This window comes from Mobula hypostoma, chromosome 30 (assembly GCF_963921235.1).
Source record: "Mobula hypostoma chromosome 30, sMobHyp1.1, whole genome shotgun sequence".
Taxonomy (NCBI): domain Eukaryota; kingdom Metazoa; phylum Chordata; class Chondrichthyes; order Myliobatiformes; family Myliobatidae; genus Mobula; species Mobula hypostoma.
Window position 1 is genome coordinate 13,379,633 of NC_086126.1, and position 24,073 is coordinate 13,403,705.

General features: G+C 53.9%; 1 protein-coding gene across 3 annotated transcripts in view; it reads left to right on the forward strand.

The window, feature by feature from the left end:
- The window catches only part of mus81 (MUS81 structure-specific endonuclease subunit), a 64,002-nt gene that overhangs the window by 10,660 nt on the left and 29,269 nt on the right, over positions 1–24,073 (forward strand). For all 3 annotated transcript variants that reach the window (XR_010016437.1, XM_063036391.1, XM_063036389.1), the window contains exons 4-7: positions 4,807–4,976; positions 7,174–7,272; positions 8,432–8,512; positions 9,844–9,932. Coding sequence is in view for 2 of the 3 variants with exons in the window: in XM_063036391.1 (XP_062892461.1) it covers positions 4,807–4,976; positions 7,174–7,272; positions 8,432–8,512; positions 9,844–9,932 (439 nt within the window). In the remaining variant the exon portion in view is untranslated. The remainder of the gene's footprint in view (positions 1–4,806; positions 4,977–7,173; positions 7,273–8,431; positions 8,513–9,843; positions 9,933–24,073) is intronic.

Sequence of the window (24,073 nt, forward strand, 5' to 3'; positions counted from 1 at the left end):
GGAAGGGCATTAGGACCCATACAGCTTGGCACCGGTGTCGTCGCAGAACAATGTGTGGTTAAGTGCCTTGCTCAAGGACACAATACGCTGCCTCAGCTGAGGCTCGAACTAGCGACCTTCAGATCACTAGACCGATGCCTTAACCACTTGGCCACGCGCCAACACTTGATTAGACGCACCCAGTCTAATCAAAAACCCTCCCACCCACCTTTGACATTCTCACTTCTCCCCACTTTGAGAAGTTACAAAAGCCTGAAAGCACGTACCACCAACTCAAAGACATCTTCTATCCCACTATTATCAGATTATTGAATGGTTTCCTCGTACAATAAAATGGACCCTTAACCTCACAATCTATCTCATTCTGACCCCCGCACCTTATTGCCTGCCTTTGCTGCACCTTCTCTGTAACAAAGAAATCTGCGCTGCTTGTTTCCTCAATGTAATGAAATGATCTGTACCCTGGTACAGGTGATGAATATAAACTTATTTATAATTTACAAAGCCATGCTGACTGTCTCTAATCAGGCCATGCTTTTCCAAACCTGCATAAGTCTAGTCCCAAAGAATGTCCTCCAACAACTTCCCTGCCACTGTAGGTCCCTCATCTAGTTGGACTGCCCACCAACTGTTTCAAGAAGCCCTCCTGGATGCACCAAAGAGATTCGATCCCATCTGAGCCCCTTGTACGAAGGAAGTCGCAGCCAAAGTTGGACAAGTTGATGTCACCCAATGCGACAATCCTGATGCTTTCACGTTGTTCCATAATTGGCTTACGTAGCTGTATCCTCTTCCTCCTGGTGGCTGCTGTCTGATCAGCAAAGAGAAGTGTTAGGGTGTTTTTGGGGTTAGCACATATCACAAGTAACTTCAGCTACCAATCTTCAAATCTGAATATGGACTGTAGATTAAATTTAACATGCAGCTCTGAACAATGAGTTCCTAAGAGCCGTGAATCACAGTTAATGCTGATTAAAATGTATTTAAGTATATGCAGTGTGGGTGTGAAGCGGGAGATGTGAAAGGTATGTGTAGTTCAAAGAAAGCATTGTGGATGCATTGTAAATATGGAATTGTCCTTTGATCTTTAGCACATAAAGTGTCGTGTAGCGTTGGGTCGAGCAGGCCTCTTCCTCCGAAAGGGTCTCAATATGATGCCTGCGATGTCTCATTTTGTCGAATAGAGAGCTTGCCTCATACCCACCAGCTGTGTCTCTCAGCTAAGACTTTGTGTGTGCAACAACATGAAGGGAGGCAAAGAGGGCAGGATTGTGTGCTGGAGCATGTGCTTTCCTATGACATGTGGGACGTTTGCCTTCATGGGTGTGTGTAAGCTCAGGAATACAAGATGGATTAGTGTCAGACGCAGAGGTGAGAACTAGGTTCTGTTGAAAATAGAAAGATTAGCTCTGTTTTTAAGATGAGCTTTATTTTTCACAATGTACATCGAAACATAAAAGTGAACGACAAACAGTCTGAATATGCGCTGGGGGCAGCCAGCAAATGTCGCCACGCTTCCGGCGCCAACATAGCACGCCCACAACTCACTAGCCCTAACCTACAGGTCTTTGGATTGTGGGAGGAGATGAGAGGAAACCCGGGTGGTCAGGGGTTTCACAGACAGTGGCGGGAATTGAACCTGGGTCGCTGGCTCCGTAATAGCCGTCACGCTTAGCGTGTTGTTGATTGGAGGTCAGCAGGGGCACATCTGCAGATCCGCGCTTGACCTGGAGCGCGCCCCGTGACCAGCATGAATTGCGATTGGCAAGCCCGATAACCCGTTGAGAATGAAGCGCAGCGGGCAGAGCCGCCGTCTCTGGGCACCAGAGGCCCCGGGTTCGATCCCGCCCTCCGATGCTGTCTGCGTGGAGTGTGCCAGTCCTCCTCTGTGACCGTGTGAGTTTCCATGGGTTCCCTCCGGTTTTCTCCCCACATCCCTGAATCACTGAGAGCTTCATTAATTAGCTGCTAGTTAGCGGGAGAATCATAGAATCTGGGTGAAGAAATGGGTTTGGGGAAATGGGTGCTCAATGGTCAGGGTTGAAGGGCTGGTTTCTGTGTTGTAGGACTCTGTAAGGGTCGCCTTTGGAGAAAGAGATGATCCAACCATTCCAACATGCAGCTGATGTCAGTGGTCACTGTCCCCTTCTTCACCTCCTAGCTTCTCTCTTCATCTCCCCCTCTCACCACCTTCTCTCACCTAGCACTCCCTCCCTTTATTCTAGCTTCTGCCCCCTTCCTCTCCTTTTTTAAAATTTTTTATTTTTATTTGGATAAGGAATTTGCAAGTATCATGAACTTTTTTCACATGTATAACCTTTTCCATTTTTTTATATATGTATAAATCTATAATTGTTTATACATTCCTAAGCACACATTGAGATGATATAAAATGTAATTAGGCACTTAAATAGATAATTATGTGCAGTTGTAATTCTACTCTATTAGGCTTAGTAATGATATTAGTTGTTAAGAAAAATAGTAATAATAGTGGATTAATAATAATTTCCATATATATCTCTTCTGGTCCGAAATATTATATGTAAGCCTATGTAACTACCATTGTAGGTGTTTATATCCTAACTCGTTCATGTTTGCTCCTACCCCCAAACATAATTATCCAATCCCTATGTACTTACTTACTTAATTTTATCATTTTTTTTCCTTTCCCAAATCTTTTCCTTTACTTGTGTTAATTCTCCGTTTTCCAAAAAAAGAAAAAAAACAGTAAACATTTGGACCAAGGGTGCTTACGTTAGCAATATTACTGTATTGATGAGGAGAGCAGCATAAATCATTAGGAGAGTCATCTAAAGTCTGCTCACTTTGGGGTTATATATTCAATCCATTTATTCCAAGTTTGATAAAAATTTTTCTTTTTGAATTCTCAGAGAGTAAGTCATCTTTTCCATTTAAAATATTTCCAAGATAATTTCGTGCCAATCTTCTAATGTAGGTGGTATTGGATTTAGCCACTTTCTAGTGATTGATTTCTTACTTTCCACCAAAAGGGCCTGCAGCAGCTTTATATCTTTCTTCTGTTCAAGAAACAATACATGCCCCAAATAGAGCGTCTCAAAGTCCAGAGGTATCTGGGTCTTAAGTACCTTAACTAATGTTCTATGAATACCTTTCCAATATAAACTTAATTTAGGGCAGTCCCAGAAAATATGGAAATGATTTGCCTCCTTGGAGCCGCACTTTCTCCAACACGTCATGTTTGTATCTTTATATTTTTCCTGGATATGGGGTCTTGAAATATCTTATAATATCTTTCCAACAATGTTCACCCCCTTCCTTTCCACTTCCTGGTGAAGGGTCTCGGCCCCTCCACCGGTGCTGCCTGACCTACTGGGTTCCTCCACTACTTTGTGGGTGTATCCATTGCACCCCAGGATTTGGGGGTGACACCTCCCGGTGCTGTCTCATGTCTTCAGTGACCTGGATTCGATCCCAGCCTCTGGCACGTGGGTTTCAATAGGGAGACACAGAGACGGGTCTTCTGGCTCACTGAATCCGTGGTGACCATCAGCCACCCATTAGCACCAATTTTGTTTTATTCTCCCCACATTCCCACCGCCTACCCCCAGATACTATTGGACTGACTGATGGGGAGGGAGGGGCAATTAACCCACCAAAGCCCCCCCCCCGATTATAGCGCCAGAGGTCGGGTTCGAACCCCCCCCCCACCGCGTCTCCAGAGGCTACGATACAGGCACCCTACCCGTTGCGCATCTGGATGTTTCCTCCACCTCCCGAAGGCTGTGGCTTAATTGGCAGCTGTAAAGTGGAGCAGCACGGTCAGCTCAGTACCGGCGACCCGGGTTCAATTCCCGCCGCTGCCCGTAAGGAGTTTGTACGTTCAGACCCATGACCGCTTGGGTTTCCCCCGGGTGCTCTGGTTTCCTCCCACAGTCCAATGACGTGCCGGTTGGTAGGTTAATAGGTCGTTGTAAACTGCCCCGTGGCCTAGGTTAGGGCTCGATCACAGGTGCTCGGCTGCTCGGCTTGAAGGGCCGGAAGGGCCTGTTCCTCACTGCATCTCAGTAGAGCTTGGCACCAGTGTCGTCGCAGAGATTGCCAGAGGGAAGTTGTAAACAACATCAAACTGCCTTAGGGACCCCGGCTCCGGATTTACTCCCGAAGCCTCTCCCATGGATGGGTACGGCCACAAGGCAGCAGAGGTTTAATATCAGAGTTTTCCTTCTCCTGGGCCGGCTGCCGTCCAAGGCTGATGAGCCCCACCTGCCCAAAGCAGCTGGTTTCGAGGTGCCTTTGCCCTTCTCTTGTCAGTAGAAACTGTTCCGCCGGGCCTAGTAGCTAAGCCACGTGCAAAGGGTAAGAGTTGGACTTGGTTGTCAGAGGCTGTTGGAGACACATGCCATTTGGAGCACTTTATAGGTAGTGGGAGCTTATCCCCACTACCACCCCCAGCTATGACAACCATAGGAAGCTGCTCACCGTATACCCCTCTATCAACTGCCCTCTCACCCTCCCTCGCTCCAAAGAGAAAAACCCTAGCTCACTCAGCCCTTTCTCATAAGACACGCCCTCTAATCCAGGCAGCTTCCTGTTAAATCTCCTCTGCACCCTCTCTAAAGCTTCCACATCCTTCCTATAATGAGGAGACCAGAACTGAACACAGTATTCCAAGTGTGGTCTAGACAGGGTTTTACTGAGCTGCAACTCTGAAAGGAAATGTGGAAATTATTGAACGTGTACGCAGAGACTAAGAGGTGTGGTGAGTCAAGTCAAAAGTTATTGCAATGTACGAGCGACAAAGAGTTCTGGTCTGCTTGGTTCCAGGTAGAGACGTTCCCATCCATTACGCCTGCGCCCCAGTTCCCATGAACACAGCGTGGGCTCAGAGGAAGAGGACACCGAGCGCTGGGTCACCCACGAAGGTGGCGAGCTGCTGGGCGGCGGAGAGCGTGTCCGAGGAGGAGGACCCGGCAGAGCAGAGACCCTCCCCTTCAGTGAGTGCGTGGTCTGGCCTGGCCAGAGGGGCGATCGGTGCAGGCGTGCTCTCTTGCTCGGAGGAGGTGCCGGAGATCGGCGAGATCGTGCACAATTGTCGGGTGTTGTAATGATTGGGTGACCGTTCCCGCTCCAGTGACTGATATAGCAGGAGCAGCACACTTTAATTTCTGGAGAAACATCAGCATCGACGGAGAGTCATCTTTCGGTGTCATCTTCTATATCTGGTGTTTCCATTGGGGCTTCGTCTACATCACTGAGACCCGATGCAGACGGGGGGACCGCTTGGTCGAGCACCTTCACTCCATCCGGTGCAAGAGGCTCGATCGCCTGCTCTTCCCACCCTCCCCATTTCACTTTGACTTCCAACTTCCATTCTGACATGTCTGTCCTCGCCATAATGAGGCCAAACTCAGGTTGGAGGATTCCGTCTGAGTAGTCTCCAACATGACGCACGAACGTAGATTTCTCTAACTTCCAGTAATTTTTCCATTCCCCATTCTAGCTTTTCTCCTCCTCGCCTACCCATCACCTCCCTCTGGTGCCCCTCCTCCTTCCCTTCCTCCCATGGTCCACTCTCCTCTCAGATTCCTCCTCCTTCCATCTCCCAGCTTCTCACTCCCCTCTTCCGCCCCCCCCCAACCTGCCACCGTACTCCTTCCCCTGCCCCCACCCTCTTATTCTGGCTTCAGCCCCCTGCCTTTCCGATCCTATAGAAGGGTCTTGGCTCTGAATGTCACCTGTTCATTCCCCTCCATAGCTGTTCACTGGGTTCCTCGAGAATTTTATGTGTTTATGTAGCGATACGGTGCGAAGTAGGCCTTTCTGGCCCTCCGAGCCACGCCACCCCTTCGATCCCTGACAGACCCGATTAACCCTAACCTAATCACAGGGCAGTTTACAATGCCACAGGGGTCAGTGCTGGGTCCATTGTTATTTGTCATCTATATCAATGATCTGGATGATAATGTGGTAAATTGGATCAGCAAATTTGCTGATGATACAAAGATTGGAGGTGTAGTAGACAGTGAGGAAGGTTTTCAAAGCTTGCAGAGGGACTTGGACCAGCTGGAAAAATGGGCTGAAAAATGGCAGATGGAGTTTAATACAGACAAGTGTGAGGTATTGCACTTTGGAAGGACAAACCAAGGTAGAACACACAAGGTAAATGGTAAGGCACTGAGGAGTTCTGTAGAACAGAGGAATCTGGGAACACAGATACAAAATTCCCTAAAAGTGACAAGTAGATAGGGTCATAAAGAGAGCTTTTGGTACATTGGCCTTTATTAATCGAAGTATTGAGTATAAGAGCTGGAATGTTATGATGAGGTTGTATAAGGCATTGGTGAGGCCAAATCTGGAGTATTGTGTGCAGTTTTGGTCACCAAATTACAGGAAGGATATTAATAAGGTTGAAAGAGTGCAGAGAAGGTTTACAAGGATGTTGCCGGGACTTGAGAAACTGAGTTACAGAGAAAGGTTGAATAGGTTGGGACTTTATTCCCTGGAGCGTAGTAGAGTGAGGGGAGATTTGATAGAGGTATATAAAATTATGATGGGTATAGATAGAGTGAATGCAAGCAGGCTTTTTCCACTGAGGCAAGGAGAGAAAAAAACCAGAGGACATGGGTTAAGGGTGAGGGGGGAAAAGTTTAAATGGAACATTAGGGGGGGCTTCTTCACACAGAGAGTGGTGGGAGTATGGAATGAGCTGCCAGATGAAGTGGTAAATGCGGGCTCACTTTTAACACTTAAGAAAAACTTGGGCAGGTACATGGATGAGAGGTGTATGGAGGGATATGGTTCGGGTGCAGGTCAGTGGGACTAGGCAGAAATATTGGTTCGGCACAGCCAAGAAGGGCCAAAAGGCCTGTTTCTACGCTGTAGTGTTATATGGTTCTATGACCAGTTAACACTTCTGGGTTGTCCTTGGACTGTGGGAGAAGAATGGAGGACCTGGAGAAAGACCACGCATTCCCCCCAGGGAGGATACTATGGTGCTTGAACTGAACTTGGAATTCCGGTACGCCCCCCCCCCCCCGAGCTACGGTACCACGGTGCCCATTTTGTGTGTGTCATTCAAGATTTCCAGCATCCGCGAGATCTCTTGTGTTTCCGATACAAGGGGACCGAGGAGTTGGGGAGGTGGCCGCTCAGTACTGTCCGCTGACCCTCACCCGTCCTCTGCCCTTGCAGAAAAGGAGGCGACCGGAGAACCGCGAGGAGCAAGACTACAAGCCGCAGAAGCGCTCTGGCGGGTACGCGCTCCTTCTGACCTTCTACAGGGAGGCCAAGGCAAGTGAGGAGGCTCGCGTGCGCGGCGTCGCTGAGGCCTGGCCTGATGCAGGGTTATAAAACCCCAAGGGGCGCAGATCGAGCGTCACGCTTTTTCCCCCAAGACAGGGGAGTCCAAAACTATAGGTCGGAGATAGAAAATGGCAGCTTTTGGTGGGTACGTGGAATGAGTTGCCAGAAGATTGCTGGAGAAGGCACTTGGACAGGGACATGGATAAGAAAGGATTAGACCAGGAGTTCCCAATCTGGGGTCTACAGACTCTTTGCTTAATGGTATTGGTCCATGGCATAAAAATTGTTGGGAACCCCTGGTTGAGAGGGATCTGGGCCAAAAGCAAGCATGGGACTAATTGAGATAGGCACTTTGGTCAGCATGGATGGATTGGGCCGAGTGGCCTGCTTCTGTACTGTATAGTCTCTGTGTTAATGGCAAAGCACACAGGGTGGGTGGTTGGAGTAAGGGGAGCGACACGCAAAATGCTGGAGGAATTCAGCAGGTCGGGCAGCATCCATGGATAGGGATAAACAGTCAACGTTTCAGGACTGGGAAGGAAGGGGGCAGAAGCTAAAATAAGAAGGTGGGGGGGCATAGTACAAGCTGGCAGGTGGTAGGTGAGGCCGGGTGGGCAAGGGGAGACGACGTGAGAAGCTGGGAGGTGATTGGTGGAAAAGGAATAGGGCTGAAGAAGAAGGCATCTGATAGGAGAGGAGAGTGGACCAAGGGAAGGAGGAGGGGCACCAGAGGGAGGTGATGGGCAGATGAGGACAAGAGAAAGGGAAAGGGGGGGAGCCAGAATGAGAGTTGGAAAAGGAGATGGGGAGGAGGGAGAAATTACGGGAAGTTAGGGGAATCGATGTTCATGTCGTCAGGTTGGGGACTACCCTGATGGAGTGAGATGCTGGTCCTCCGACCTGTGAGTGGCCTCATCACGATGCAGTAGAGGGGGCATGAGAGGCTGGAGAGTTTTCCAGTGAAAGGTGTGATGGCGAGGGCTGGAAGGACTTGTGTATGGAGTGGAACCACTGGCATGTAGTAGAGGGGCCAAACAGCCTGAGTGCATTGCATTGCTGTGTAGCTGTGTGACTCTGAACCGTGTCTGAATCTGCCTGACCACGAGCTGTCCTCTCTCTCTCTCTCTCTCTGTCCTGATCCGTGTAGAAGCCAGGTTATCGAGGTTTCATGACGAAGGGAGAACTGCAGAGGAAAGCCCAACCCCTGTGCAGGATATCCTTCACTCACGTGAGTCGCATCGAACCCTCCCCACCTCCCCCGGCGTTACCGCAGCACCTCCCACTCACACCCCTCCTGCCCGCCCCTAACGCGTTTCCAGAATCGGAGTCGCTGCCGGTTGTCGTGAAATCTCACAGCAGCACAGTGCTGGCCGTTAATAAAGAGCGACAAGTTAACTCGAAAGCTCGCACAGCGCCACAGAGGAATAGTGAGGCCGCGTTCATGGGTTCGTGGACCATTCAGGGATCTGATGGCGGAGAGGAAGAAGCTGTTCCTAAAACGTCGAGACAGGCTCCTGCACCTCCTCGCCGATGGGAGCATTGAGAAGAGGGCATGACGCGGGTGGTGGGGTCCTTAGTGTTGGTTGCACCGTCCCTCGAAGATGCCCTCGGCGGTGGGGAGGTTGAGCCCGTGATGGAGCCGGCTGTGTTTACAACCCCCCTGCGCTGCTGTGCATTGGAGCTGCCACACCAGGCAACGATGCAACCAGCCCGAATGTCCCTCCGCAGTGCGTCTGCAGAAATTCACAGGAGCCTTTTTTTGGCGTCTGTGCAGAACGGTGCACCCTTACCTTGGTAAATTGTGCAAGAACGGTGAGGTCGCTCATGGGTTCTTGGGCCGTACACAGATCTGACAGCGGGGTGGGGGGGGGGAGAAGCTGTTCCTAAAATGTGGTGTGAGGGTCCTCACACTCTGATCCGGATTTATGTACCACGCGTACACTTTTAACATGCGGCGATATGCGCCGCTTGCGTTAAACAGCCAAAACGACCGAAGGATGCGCTGGGGGCAGCCCGCAAGTATCGCCAACATAGCGACGCCTCCTTCCTGATTTTACTTTGGGATACAGCGCGGAATGGGCCCCTCGAGCCTTGCCGTCCGGCAGTCCTCCGATTCAGTCCTAGCCTAATCACGGGGCAATTTTACAATGACCAGTTAACCTACCCAGCAGGCCTTTGCATTGTGGAAGGAAACCGGGGGAAAGCCGTATGCTTTTCATGGGGTGGGGGGGGAACGTTCAGACTCCTTACAGAGGTCGTCATGCTAACCTGTGTCCTGGGTGGTGAGGTGAGATGCACAGACACACACAAGGGACCTTTACGCTCGCTCGCATTTCCCCAACTTCCCCCCCCCCCCCCGCCGAGACTGGACCCCTCCGTCTGACGCAGGGGGCCAGGGTCCTTCCTTCTGAAGCACAACGGCGGGATTTCCCTTTGGCTCCAGGACTCGTGGGACCAAAGGCATTGTCACGGCCGGTCCCCCGCACTCATCCTCGGTTTAACAAGTCTTCCGCCAGTTCTGTCTGTCCCTTGCTTGTAAGCTGTTTTTTTTTTAAACAGTTTAAAGCAAGCTACCGGTACAATGCATGGTCGTCAATCAGCGCCCTAATCCAGAAGGACCTCGTGATAAAGACCGGTTTCCCCGCCAGGTAGGACAAGGTGCAGCACGCAAGCGGTTGCGACACATCCTGAATGTGTCGGACAACGATTATTCCTCTTCGATTCCGGTTCATTATGTTCTGACCTCTGGCTCCATCAATTTTTTATACTCCTCGTCCTTGCAGTCTGATTCTCTTTGTCACTTCGACAGTGCTGTAAGGTTTCTCGTCCCCAGCTCCGGCCTCACCTTTGGTGTCCCTTCCGAAACAACCCTTCCATTTCTTCACTCTCCTCCACATCTTTCTCCATGTGCCCTCTTATTCTGTTCCCCTCTCTCCCTCCTCTCCCTGTCCTCTACCTTCTACCCTTCTCTACCCGATCCGTCCCGCTCTCTTGGCGACCCCTTTCCCCTCACCCACCTCTCTCCCCGTCTATGACACCTTGCTTTCCTCCCTCGGCCCTCCAAGCCCTTGACCCTCTCCCTCTTCCCTTCCCTTCCTACTTGCCCACTCCCCCTCCCCACCTCCATGTACCCTGCTCCCTCTCCTTTCAACATGCCCCTGCTCCCACCCCCATTCCATGTCTCCTCCCTCCTTCCCTCCTCCCTCCTCTCTCCTCCCCTTCCTCACACTCCCTTTCTCCCACCTCCCATTCTCGCCCTCTCCCCCTTACCCCTCCCCTCTCACCCTTCACCTCCTCCCCTTCTCACTCTTCACCCCCTCCCCCTTCTCATCCCTTCCACCCTTCTCTCACCTCCCATTCTCCCTTCCCCCCTCCCCCTCCTCCTCTCCCCTCCTCCTCTCCCCCTCCTCCTCTCCTCCCCCTCCCCTCTCACCCTTCACTCCCTCCCCCTTCTCATCCCTTCCACCCTTCTCCCACCTCCCATTCTCCCCTCCCCCTCCTTCTCCCCCTCCTCCTCTCCCCTCCCCCTCCTCTCCCCCTCCTCTCCCCCCACCTCTCCCCCCTCCTCTCCCCCCTCCTCTCCCCTCCTCCTCTCCCCTCCCCTCCTCCTCTCCCCCTCCTCCTCTCCCCCTCCTCCTCTCCCCCCTCCTCCTCTCCCCCCTCCTCTCCCCCTCCACCTCTCCTCCCCCTCCCTCTCACCCTCTTCCTCTCACCCTCCCCCTCTCACCCTTCACCCCCTCCCCTTCTCCCCCTCCTTTACCTCTCACCCTTCACCCCCCCTTCTCACCCTTTCTCTCCCTCCCCTTCCCCTCAACCCTCCTCCCCTTCCCCTTCTTCTCCCCATTCCCCTTTCACCTGCTTCCTCCCCTTACCCCCTCCTGCCTTCCCCTCCCTTTCCTCCCTCTCCCTCTCCCCTTCCACCCTCCCCTTCACCCCTTCACCCCTTCACCCTCCTTCATTCCCCCTTCACTTCCAACCCTCCCCTCCTAACCCATCCTCCCCACTTCCACCTCCCTCCAACCCTTCCCCCTTCCTCCCCTACCATTTCCTCCTCCTTTCCCCTCCCCTTCATCCTCCCTCATTCCCCCTTCACTTCTAATCCCCTCCTAACCCATCCCCCCTCACACCTCCACCTCCCTCTCTCTCTGACCCCTCCCCTTTCCCCTTCCTTCCCCTCCCCTCCACACCCCTCCCCTTCCTCCCCTCCACACCCTTTCCCCCTCTCCCTCATCCCCTTTCCCCTCTCTCATCCCCTCTACATACCCTCCCCCTTCCTCCCTCCACCCTCCCCCCTCCCCCCTCCCCTTCACCCTCTCTCATTCCCCCTTCACTTACCGCCAACCCTCCCCTCCCACTTCTACCTCCCTCCAAACCGTCCCCCTTCCTCCCCTACCACTTCCCCCTCCATCCCCCTCCCCTTTTCCCCTGCTCAACCCCTCTCTCATCCCCTTTTCATCCCCTTCCTCCCTCTGTCACCCCCCTCCTCCTCCACCCTCCCTCATTCCCCCTTCACTTACTGCCAACCCTCCCCTCCCACTTCTACCTCCCTCTAAACCCTCCCCCTTCCTCCCCTACCACTTCCCCCTCCATCCCCCTCCCCTTTTCCCCTGCTCAACCCCTCTCTCATCCCCTTTTCATCCCCTTCCTCCCTCTCCCCCCTCCATCACCCCCTTCCTCCTCCCCTCTCCTTTCCCCTCCCCTTCACCCTCCCTCATTCCCCCTTCACTTGCCTCTAACACTACCCTCCTAACCCATCCCCCCTCCCACCTCCACCTCCCTCTGACCCCTCCCCCTCCCCCTCATCCCCTTTCCCCCTCCCCCTCCCTCCTTCCCCCTCCCCTCCATCCCCTTTTCCCTCCCCTTCATCCCCTCCCCTTCACCTCCCTCATTCCCCCTTCACTTGCCTCCAACCCTCCCCTCCTTAATCCATCACTCCTCCCACCTCCACCTCCCCCTTCCCCTTCCTCTCCTCCCCCTCCATCCCCCTCCCCCTCTCAACCCCCCTCATCATCCCCCTCTCCCCCTCCCCTACCCCTGCTGCTCCCCCTCTCCCCATCCCCCCTTTCTCTCTCCACTTCCCCTTCCATCTTTCTGCCTACCCCCATTCCCCCCTCCACTTGCCCCCTCCCCAGTCCCCACTCATGTGTAACCAGTAACCATCCCATTCTCCCGATTCCTGTCCCCCTGTCCTGGCTCCATTCCCATCTCCTTTCCCAACACACTCTCCCCCATCCCCTTGTCTTTTCTCTCTCCCTCACTCTCTCCCCCTGACCCTCTGTGTCTCAGAGACTCTGAAAGTCCATTCCTTTGCGTGGATTGCCTGCAGTTTCTGCCCCCACGCTACACAGGGAGTAATGGTGCTCTGCCGGGTGCACGAGATGCACTGATTCGCAGAAATACCCACTCAGACGTTGTCAGATGACCAGCCCCATGTCAAACAGGAAATGGTTGCATTGTCAGTGCGTTTAATAATACCTCTGTCAAATGCTTTGGAAGTTTAAGTGTGTTAAATAAGTACTGGACGAGGCCCTTTAGCCCGTACTGTCTGTGCCAACCATAAACCGCAGGTCTCCTCGTCCATGCTCTATATCTTTCCATCCCCTGCCTGTTCACACATCTGTCTAAAAGCCTCTCAGACATTCCTCTCCTGTCTGCTTCCACTCTGTGGCAGCACGTTCCAGCCACCAAACTCTGTGCGAGAACCTCCGCTCTGTGTAAACGTAGCAATTGACTCGTACCATGCCTGCCCTTTCGTAGCGGATTTTTTTTGGCCCTGGGAGAAAGGTAGCGGCTGCCTTCTCTACTTGCTCCTCTCATAATCTTACTAAGGTCCCCTCGGCCTCGTATCTCCAGAGGAAACAACTCAAGTTTCAAAAATCAGTTTATTGTCACTGACATATGTCGTGAAATGTGTTGTTTGGCGGGAGCAGTACAGTAGAAAACATAAAATCTACCATAAGAAACATATAAAATAATCAATGCCAAAAGAGAGCAAAAATAGCAAGGTAGTGTTCATGGGTTAATGGACCATTCAGAAATCAGATGGTGGAGGGGACAGAGCTCTTCCTGAATTGCTGAGTGTGTGTCTTCAGGCTCCTGTACCTCCTCCCTGATGGTAGCGATGAGAAGAGGGCATGTCCTGGGTGGTGGGGGTCCTTAATGATGGATGCTGCCTTTCTGAGGCTTCGCCCCTTGAAGATGCCCTCGATGCTCGGCAGGCTAGTGCCCGCCATGGAGCTGGCTGAGTTTACGACCGTCTGCGGCTTTTTCCGATCCTGGGCAGTGGGCCCCCTGCACTCCAGACGGTGATGCGACCAAAGGCTTGATTTAATGTCAGAAAGTGTGTGCAGTACACAACCTGAAATTCTTACTCTTCAGGAAGGACCACGAAACAAGAAACCCCCCCGTAGAATGAATGATAGAAACATCGAAGACCCCACTCCTCCTTCCCTCACACATAGACACCCCCCACGCCCACAGAAGCACTGACCCACTGACCCACACCCCCCCCAGCAGAAGTCCCCCAAAGAGACCCCAATCCAAAATCCATCAAACTACAGTCCATAATGCTCGCCACAGTATACCTGTAGAAACCTGCTGGAGTCTTTGGTGACATAACCAAATCTCCTCAAACTCCTCACGAACCTTTCCTTCTGGCATATATTCCCAAAAGTTGAAAGCTACCTGGTAAATCTTTTCTGCGCCTTCTCTTAAAGCCTCCACATCCTTCCTGTCATGGGAAAACCAGAACTATGTACGAACATGCTGGATACCATAGTTTATTTCGTTATATGCTGTAATAATTGTCTCAGTGAAGCCGTGGGGCTGGGATATTTCATCGATAATCGTCCAGCTTGATTCTGTAATTCCATAGGAAGGGTGAAGAGGTCATGTTTCTGTTCCTGGATGGACCAGAACTGTTGTGTTAGTTATTTGGCGTATGCACTCAGTGGCCGCTTTATAAGGTACAGAAGGTGAGCCTGCTGTGGTCTTCTGCTGCTGTAGCCCATCCCCTTCGAGATCTGGTGGGTTGTGTGTTCAGAGGTGCTCTTCTGCACACCGCTGTTGTAACGGGTGGTTATTTGAGTTACTGTCGCCTTCCTGTCAGCTTGAACGAGTCTGGCCGTTCTCCTCTGATCTCTCCCATTAACAAGGCACTTTTGCCCACAGAACTGCCACTGACTGGATGTTTTTTGTTTTTTGCACCATTCTCTGTGAACTCTAGAGATTGTTGTGCATGAAAATCCCAGGAGATCAGCAGTTTCTGAGATACTCAAACCACCCCGTCTGGTACCGACAAACATTCCACAGTCAAAAGTCACTCAGATCACATTTCCTCCCCCATTCTGATGTTTGATCCAAACAGCAGCTAAACCCGTTGAACGTGCCTGCCTGTTTTTATGCGTTGAACTTCTGCCACGTGGTGGGCTGATTGGATATTTTTATAAACAAGGCAGGTGTGCCTAATAAACTGGCCACTGGGTGTATGCCAGGGCTCTCCGCAGCCTGTGCCTGGGCCTCTTTGATAATCCGTCACGGGTTCCTGCCGTCAGCCTGCTCCTTGGGCGACCCCGTGTTTCCACGGTAACTGTCTGAGAATGTGTAATCAAGAACGGAGCCCACGGTGAATAAACGACCTTCTTTCTCCCCAAGTCCGACCACATGGGTAGCTGGCAGTGGCGAGGTGAGGGTTGGAGCTGTTTCCTCCCTCGCTGGGCAGACGCTCTGTGAACACTGAGGTGCATTGCATTTGGGGGTGCGCTCGTCCACCCTGCTCAGAAGACTACAAGATATCAGAGCAGAGTCAGGCCATTTGGCCCATCCAGTCTGTTCCCTCCCAACCCCATTCTCCTTTACCTTCTCCACCAACCTTTGATGCCTTCGATTTCTGCTCTAAAGGAATATCCTCCTGTACTCTGATCCTAGACTCCTCCACTATAAGAAACATCCTCTCCACACCCACTCTATCTTGACCTTTCAATCTTCAATAGGATTCAATGAGATCCCACCCTCGTTTTTGTAAACTCCGGCACGTAGAGGCCCAGAGCTCCTCATGCATTAACCCTTTCACACCCCACCCCCCACCCCCAGGAGCATTGTCGTGAACCTTCTCCGGGCCCTCTCCAATGCCAGCACGTCCTTTCTTAACATAACGGGCCCAAAACTGTCCCCCTGTCCGTGTCTTACCCAGCTCAGGGTTCCTGCCCTCTGCCACAGTCTCCCGAGAGTTTGCACGCCCTGCCCCATTTTGTGACCGCGTGGGTTTCCCCCAGGTGCTCCGGTTTCCTCCCCCATCCCATACATTTTCAAACCTTCCTCCCTCACTCCCTCCTTCCCCCAGCCTCACTCCCTCCTTCCCCCAGCCTCTCTCCCTCCTTCCCCCAGCCTCTCTCCCTCCTTCCCCAGCCTCTCTCCCTCCTTCCCCAGCCTCTCTCCCTCCTTCCCCTGCCTCTCTCCTTCCTTCCCCCAGCCTCTCTCCCCCTTCCCCCAGCCTCACTCCCTCCTTCCCCAGCCTCACTCCCTCCTTCCCCAGCCTCTCTCCCTCATTCCCCAGCTGCTCTCCCTCCTTCCCCCAGCCTCACTCACTCCTTCCCCAGCCTCACTCCCTCCTTCCCCCAGCCTCTCTCCCTTCTTCCCCAGCCTCTCTCCCTCCTTCCCCAGCCTCACTCCCTCCTTCCCCCAGCCTCTCTCCCTCCTTCCCCCAGCCTCACTCCCTCCTTCCCCCAGCCTTTCTCCCTTCTTCCCCCAGCCTCACTCCCTCCTTCCCCCAGCCTCACTCCCTCCTTCCCCCAGCCTCACTCCCTCCTTCCCCCAGCCTCACTCCCTCCTTCCCCCAGCCTCTCTCCCTCCTTCCCCCAGCCTCTCTCCCTCCTTCCCCAGCCTCTCTCCCTCCTTCCCCTGCCTCTCTCCTTCCTTCCCCCAGCCTCTCTCCCCCCTTCCCCCAGCCTCACTCCCTCCTTCCCCAGCCTCACTCCCTCCTTCCCCCAGCCTCTCTCCCTCATTCCCCAGCATCACTCCCTCCTTCCCCCAGCCTCACTCACTCCTTCCCCAGCCTCACTCCCTCCTTCCCCCAGCCTCTCTCCCTTCTTCCCCAGCCTCTCTCCCTCCTTCCCCAGCCTCACTCCCTCCTTCCCCCAGCCTCTCTCCCTCCTTCCCCCAGCCTCACTCCCTCCTTCCCCCAGCCTCTCTCCCTTCTTCCCCCAGCCTCACTCCCTCCTTCCCCCAGCCTCACTTCCTCCTTCCCCCAGCCTCACTCCCTCCTTCCCCAGCCTCACTCCCTCCTTCCCCCAGCCTCACTCCCTCCTTCCACCAGCCTCTCTCTCTCCTTCCCCCAGTCTCTCTCCCTCCTTCCCCAGCCTCACTCCCTCCTTCCCCAGCCTCTCCCTCCTTCCCCCAGCCTCTCCCTCCTTCCCCCAGCCTCTCTTCCCCCTTCCCCAGCCTCAGTCCCTCCTTCCCCCAGCCTCACTCCCTCCTTCTCCCAGCCTCACTCCCTCCTTCCCCAGCCTCTCTCCCTCCTTCTCCCAGCCTCTCTCCCTCCTTCCACAGCCTCTCTCCCTCCTTCCCCCACCTCTCTCCCTCCTTCCCCCAGCCTCTCTCCCTCCTTCCCCCAGCCTCTCTCCCTCCTTCCCCCAGCCTCTCTCCCTCCTGCCCCCAGCCTCTCTCCCTCCTTCCCCAGCCTCTCTCCCTCCTGCCCCCAGCCTCTCTCCCTCCTTCCCCAGCCTCTCTCCCTCCTTCCCCCAGCCTCTCTCCCTCCTGCCCCCAGCCTCACTCTCTCCCTCCTTCCCCCAGCCTCTCTCCCTCCTGCCCCCAGCCTCTCTCCCTCCTTCCCCAGCCTCACTCCCTCCTTCCCCAGCCTCACTCCCTCCTTCCCCCAGCCTCTCTCCCTCCTTCCCCCAGCCTCACTCCCTCCTTCCCCCAGCCTCACTCCCTCCTTCTCCCAGCCTCACTCCCTCCTTCCCCAGCCTCTCTCCCTCCTTCTCCCAGCCTCTCTCCCTCCTTCCACAGCCTCACTCCCTCCTTCCCCAGCCTCTCTCCCTCCTTCCCCCAGCCTCTCTCCCTCCTGCCCCCAGCCTCTCTCCCTCCTTCCCCAGCCTCTCTCCCTCCTTCCCCAGCCTCTCTCCCTCCTTCCCCCAGCCTCTCTCCCTCCTTCCCCAGCCTCTCTCCCTCCTTCCCCAGCCTCTCTCCCTCCTGCCCCCAGCCTCTCTCCCTCCTTCCCCAGCCTCTCTCCCTCCTTCCCCCAGCCTCTCTCCCTCCTGCCCCCAGCCTCACTCTCTCCCTCCTTCCCCCAGCCTCTCTCCCTCCTGCCCCCAGCCTCTCTCCCTCCTTCCCCAGCCTCACTCCCTCCTTCCCCAGCCTCACTCCCTCCTTCCCCCAGCCTCTCTCCCTCCTTCCCCCAGCCTCACTCCCTCCTTCCCCCAGCCTCTTTCCCTCCTTCCCCCAGCCTCACTTCCTCCTTCCTCCAGCCTCTCTCCCTCCTTCCCCCAGCCTCTCTCCTTCCTTCCCCAGCCTCTCTCCCTCCTTCCCCCAGCCTCACTCCCTCCTTCCCCCAGCCTCACTCCCTCCTGCCCCCAGCCTCACTCCCTCCTTCCCCCAGCCTCACTTCCTCCTTCCCCCAGCCTCTCTCCCCCCAGCCTCACTCCCTCCTGCCCCCAGCCTCACTCCCTCCTTCCCCTAGCCTCACTCCCTCCTTCCCCCAGCCTCACTTCCTCCTTCCCCCAGCCTCTCTCCCTCCTTCCCCCCAGCCTCACTCCCTCCTTTCCTCAGCCTCACTCCCTCCTTCCCCCAGCCTCTCTCCCTCCTTCCCACAACCTCTCTCCCTCCTTCCCCCAGCCTCTCTCCCTCCTGCCCCCAGCCTCTCTCCCTCCTTCCCCACCCTCTCTCCCTCCTTCCCCCAGCCTCACTCCCTCCTTCCCCCAACCTCTCTCCCTCCTTCCCCCAGCCTCTCTCCCTCCTTCCCCAGCCTCTCTCCCTCCTTCCCCCAGCCTCACTCCCTCCTTCTCCCAGCCTCTCTCCCTCCTTCCCCCAGCCTCACTCCCTCCTTCCCCCAGCCTCTCTCCCTCCTTCCCCCAGCCTCTCTCCCTCCTTCCCCCAGCCTCTCTCCCTCCTTCCCCAGCATCACTCCCTCCTTCCCCCAGCCTCACTCCCTCCTTCCCCCAGCCTCTCTCCCTCCTTCCCCCAGCCTCACTCCCTCCTTCCCCCAACCTCACTCCCTCCTTCCCCCAGCCTCACTCCCTCCTTCCCCCAGCCTCTCTCCCTCCTTCCCCAGCATCACTCCCTCCTTCCCCCAGCCTCACACCCTCCTTCCCCCAGCCTCACACCCTCCTTCCCCCAGCCTCTGCGGTGCTCTGAGCTGTTCCAATACCAGCTGTTGGGGCACATGTTATTTTATTTACTTGGTTACCTGGGCCTTGAGACAATGAGTACAGAGACAGACTTAGGCCCTTCGGCCCATTGAGTCTGTTCTGCCATTTGATCTGGGATGATTGTCTCTCAACACCAATTTTGCACCTTCTTGTAACCCTTAACCCCCGACTAAATTGAAAAAGATCAAAGTTCAAAGTAAGTTTATTATCAGAGTGTGTTGAGGCCACTGTATACAACCCTGAGATTCATCTTAATCTTGAGGTACAGCAGGGTAACATGCCCTACCCACCCAACAGGCCCCGTGCCACCCACTGACACCCATGTGACTAATCCGTACACCCCACCCACTGACACCCATGTGACTAATCCGTACACCCTACCCACTGACACCCATGTGACTAATCCGTACACCCCACCCACTGACACCCATGTGACTAATCCGTACGTGACACCCACTGGCACCCATGTGACTAATCCGTACACCCCACCCACTGACACCCATGTGACCTATCCGTACACCCTACCCACTGACACCCATGTGACTAATCCGTACACCCTACCCACTGACACCCATGTGACTAATCCGTACACCCCACCCACTGACACCCATGTGACTAATCCGTACACCCTACCCACTGACACCCATGTGACTAATCCGTACACCCTACCCACTGACACCCATGTGACTAATCCGTACACCCTACCCACTGACACCCATGTGACTAATCCGTACACCCCACCCACTGACACCCATGTGACTAATCCGTACGGGACACCCACTGACACCCATGTGACTAATCCGTACACCCTACCCACTGACACCCATGTGACTAATCCGTACACCCTACCCACTGACACCCATGTGACTAATCCGTACACCCCACCCACTAACACCCATGTGACTAATCCGTACACCCTACCCACTGACACCCATGTGACTAATCCGTACACCCTACCCACTGACACCCATGTGACTAATCCGTACGTGACACCCACTGGCACCCATGTGACTAATCCGTACGCCCCACCCACTGATGCCCATGTGACCTATCCGTACGCGCCACCCACTGATGCCCATGTGACTAATCCGTACGTGACACCCACTGACACCCATGTGACTAATCCGTACACCCCACCCACTGACACCCATGTGACTAATCCGTATGTGACACCCACTGACACCCATGTGACTAATCCGTACGTGACACCCACTGACACACATGTGACTAATCCGTACGTGACACCCACTGACACCCATGTGACTAATCCGTACGGGACACCCACTGACACCCATGTGACTAATCCGTACGCCCCACGCACTGACACCCATGTGACTAATCCGTACATGACACCCACTGACACCCATGTGACTAATCCGTACGTGACACCCACTGACATCCATGTGACTAATCTGTACGCCCCACCCACTGACACCCATGTGACTAATCCGTACGTGACACCCACTGACACCCATGTGACTAATCCGTACGGGACACCCACTGACACCCATGTGACTAATCCGTACGCCCCACGCACTGACACCCATGTGACTAATCCGTACATGACACCCACTGACACCCATGTGACTAATCCGTACGTGACACCCACTGACATCCATGTGACTAATCCGTACGCCCCACCCACTGACACCCATGTGACTAATCCGTACGTGACACCCACTGACACCCATGTGACTAATCCGTACGCCCCACGCACTGACACCCATGTGACTAATCTGTACGGGACACCCACTGACACCCATGTGACTAATCCGTACACCCCACCCACTGACACCCATGTGACTAATCCGTACGTGACACCCACTGACACCCATGTGACTAATCCGTACGTGACACCCACTGACACCCATGTGACTAATCCGTATGTGACACCCACTGACACCCATGTGACTAATCCGTACGGGACACCCAATGACACCCAGGTGACGAATCTGTACGCGCCACCCAATGACACCCATGTGACTAATCCGTACGCCCCACCCACTGACACCCATGTGACTAATCCGTACGCCCCACCCACTGACACCCATGTGACTAATCCGTACGCCCCACCCACTGATTCCTATGTGACTAATCCGTACGCACCACCCAATGACACCCATGTGACTAATCCGTACGTACCACCCACTGACACCCATGTGACTAATCCGTACGTGACACCCACTGACACCCATGTGACTAATCCGTACACCCCACCCACTGACACCCATGTGACTAATCCGTACGCGCCACCCACTGACACCCATGTGACTAATCTGTTCGTGACACCCACTGACACCCATGTGACTAATCCGTACGCGCCTCCCACTGACACCCATGTGACTAATCAGTACGCCCCACCCACTGACACCCATGTGACTAATCCGTACGCGCCACCCACTGACACCCATGTGACTAATCCGTACGAGCCTCCCACTAATACCCATGTGACTAATCCGTACGTGACACCCACTGACACCCATGTGACTAATCCGTACGCTCCACCCACTGACACCCATGTGACTAATCCATACGTGACACCCACTGACACTCATGTGACTAATCCGTACGCCCCACCCGCTGACACCCATGTGACTAATCCGTACGTGACACCCACTGACACCCATGTGACTAATCCGTACGTGACACCCACTGACACCCATGTGACTAATCCGTACGTGACACCCACTGACACCCATGTGACTAATCCGTACGTGACACCCACTGACACCCATGTGACTAATCCGTACGTGACACCCGCTGACACCCATGTGACTAATCAGTACGCGCCACCCCCTGACACCCATGTGACTAATCCGTATTTGACACCCACTGGCAGCCATGTGACTAATCGGTTCGCGCCACCCACTGACACCCATGTGACTAATCCGTACGTGACACCCATGTGACTAATCCGTACGCGCCACCCACTGACACCCATGTGACTAATCTGTACGCCCCACCCACTGACATCCATGTGACTAATCCGTACGCCCCACCCACATGTGACTAATCCATACACCCCACCCACTGACACCCATGTGACTAATCCGTACGGGACACCCACTGACACCCATGTGACTAATCCGTACGGGACACCCACTGACACCCATGTGACTAATCCGTACGCCCCACCCACTGACACCCATGTGACTGATCCGTACGCCCCACCCACTGACACCCATGTGACTAATCCGTACACCCCACCCACTAACACCCATGTGACTAATCCGTACGTGACACCCACTGACACCCATGTGACTAATCTGTACGTGACACCCACTGACACCCATGTGACTAATCCGTACGTGACACCCACTGACACCCATGTGACTAATCTGTACGTGACACCCACTGACACCCACGTGACTAATCCATACGTGACTCCCACTGACACCCATGTGACTAATCCGTACGCCCCACCCACTGACACCCATGTGACTAATCCGTACGTGACACCCACTGGCACCCATGTGACTAATCCGTACGTGACACCCACTGGCACCCATGTGACTAATCCGTACGTGACACCCACTGGCACCCATGTGACTAATCCGTACGTACCACCCACTGACACCCATGTGACTAATCCGTACGTGACACCCACTGGCACTCACGTGACTAATCCGTACGTGGACACCCACTGACACCCACGTGACTAATCTGTACGCACCACCCAATGACACTCATATGACTAATCCGTACGCCCCACCCACTGACACCCATGTGACTAATCCATACGGGACACCCACTGGCACGCATGTGACTAATCCGTGCGTGACACCCACTGATACCCATGTGACTAATCCGTACGCCCCACCCACTGACACCCATGTGACTAATCCGTACACGCCACCCAATGACACCCATGTGACTAATCCGTACGTCGTTGGATTGTGCGAAGAAACCGGAGCACCCAGAGAAAACACACGGTCACAGGGAGAGCGTACAAACTCCACATAGACAGCGACAGGAACTGAACGCGGGTCGCAGGTGCTGTAAAGTGTTACACTGACCGCTACACTTCTGCGGCAGCCTCAAGTTTTCTTGCGGGCATTCACAGGAAAATAAAGAAGTTTATGATAAATTCTCTATACAAAGCAAAGCTGACCAATATGCAAAAGAGGAAAAATTGTGCAAGGAGAAAGTAAATTAATAATCCAGAGAACATGGGTTGTAGAGGCCTTGTAAGTGAGTCTGTAGGTTGTGGAATCAGTTCAGTGAGGTGAGTGAAGTTATCCATGCTGGTTCAGGAGCCCGATGGCTGAAGGGTAGTAACTGTTCCTGAGCCTGGTGGTGGGGGACCCAAGGCTCCTGTACTTCCTTCCTGCTGAAGAGAGTATGGCCTAGATGGTGGGGGTGGGGGATCTATCAACCTTTGCCTTAAATTCACCCAGCGACTTGGCCCCCACAACCATCTGTGGCAACAAATTCCACAGATTCACCACCTGAAGAAGTTTGTCCTCATAACACACGCAAAGTGCTGGAGGAACTCAGCAGGCCAGGCAGCATCTGTGGAAAATAGTAAATGGTCAACATTTCGGGCCGAGAATGCTCGACTGTACTCTTTTCCATAGATACCGCCTGGCCTGCTCAGTTCCTCCAGCATCCTGTGTGTATTTCTCGGACTTCCAGCATCTGCAGATTTTCTCTTGTCTGAAATTCCTCCTCATTCCATTTGTAGCAGAAACCAAGGCCGCTGAGAAGACTAAGCCAGGGGATCGGTCCTGTATGACACGCTTCCAAATAACGAAGTTTCAAAAGCAATAAAAAGGGATGTTCAATCCTTTATTATGAAACCAGCAAAGACAAGCAATCCTGTAGTTACTTTTTAAAAAGCTAACGAACCTAAATTAGCAAAATAACGAAATCAGCGGTCAAATTAACGCATCCAAGCAAAGTTAGCGTTCCAATAGCGTAACTAAGCAGTCAAACTAAATTAGTGGTCAACAAGAAAAAATCACCCATAGTTTACTGGGCTAAATTGAACTAAGTGTGAATATGTCTCATTTGCTTTCCACCACGCCCCAACAGATTACCAGAATAAACACCCCACAGAAAACAATTCAGACGACAAATAGATACATGGCTCCTACACCATTTTTAAAGGGGTGTCCTTTTATTCTGAGGCTATGCTTTCAGATCCTAGACTCTCCTACTAATAGAAATGTCCCTTCCTCATCCACTCTATCCGGGCCGTTTAGGCCTTGAGCAGGGGAATACCCCCTCTCCCACTCTCTGCCCCAGTACCCCCTGCAGAGAGCGATGGGTGACATTCCCTCCCGCGACTCAGCAAACCGGGCGGATTGACAGGGATGTTACCGGGAGTGGAAGACCAAAGGGACTGTTTTCCCCAGAGCAAAGGAGGCTGAGGGTGACCCGATAGAGGTTTATAAAATCGTGAGGTGGGTGGCCCACGATCGTAC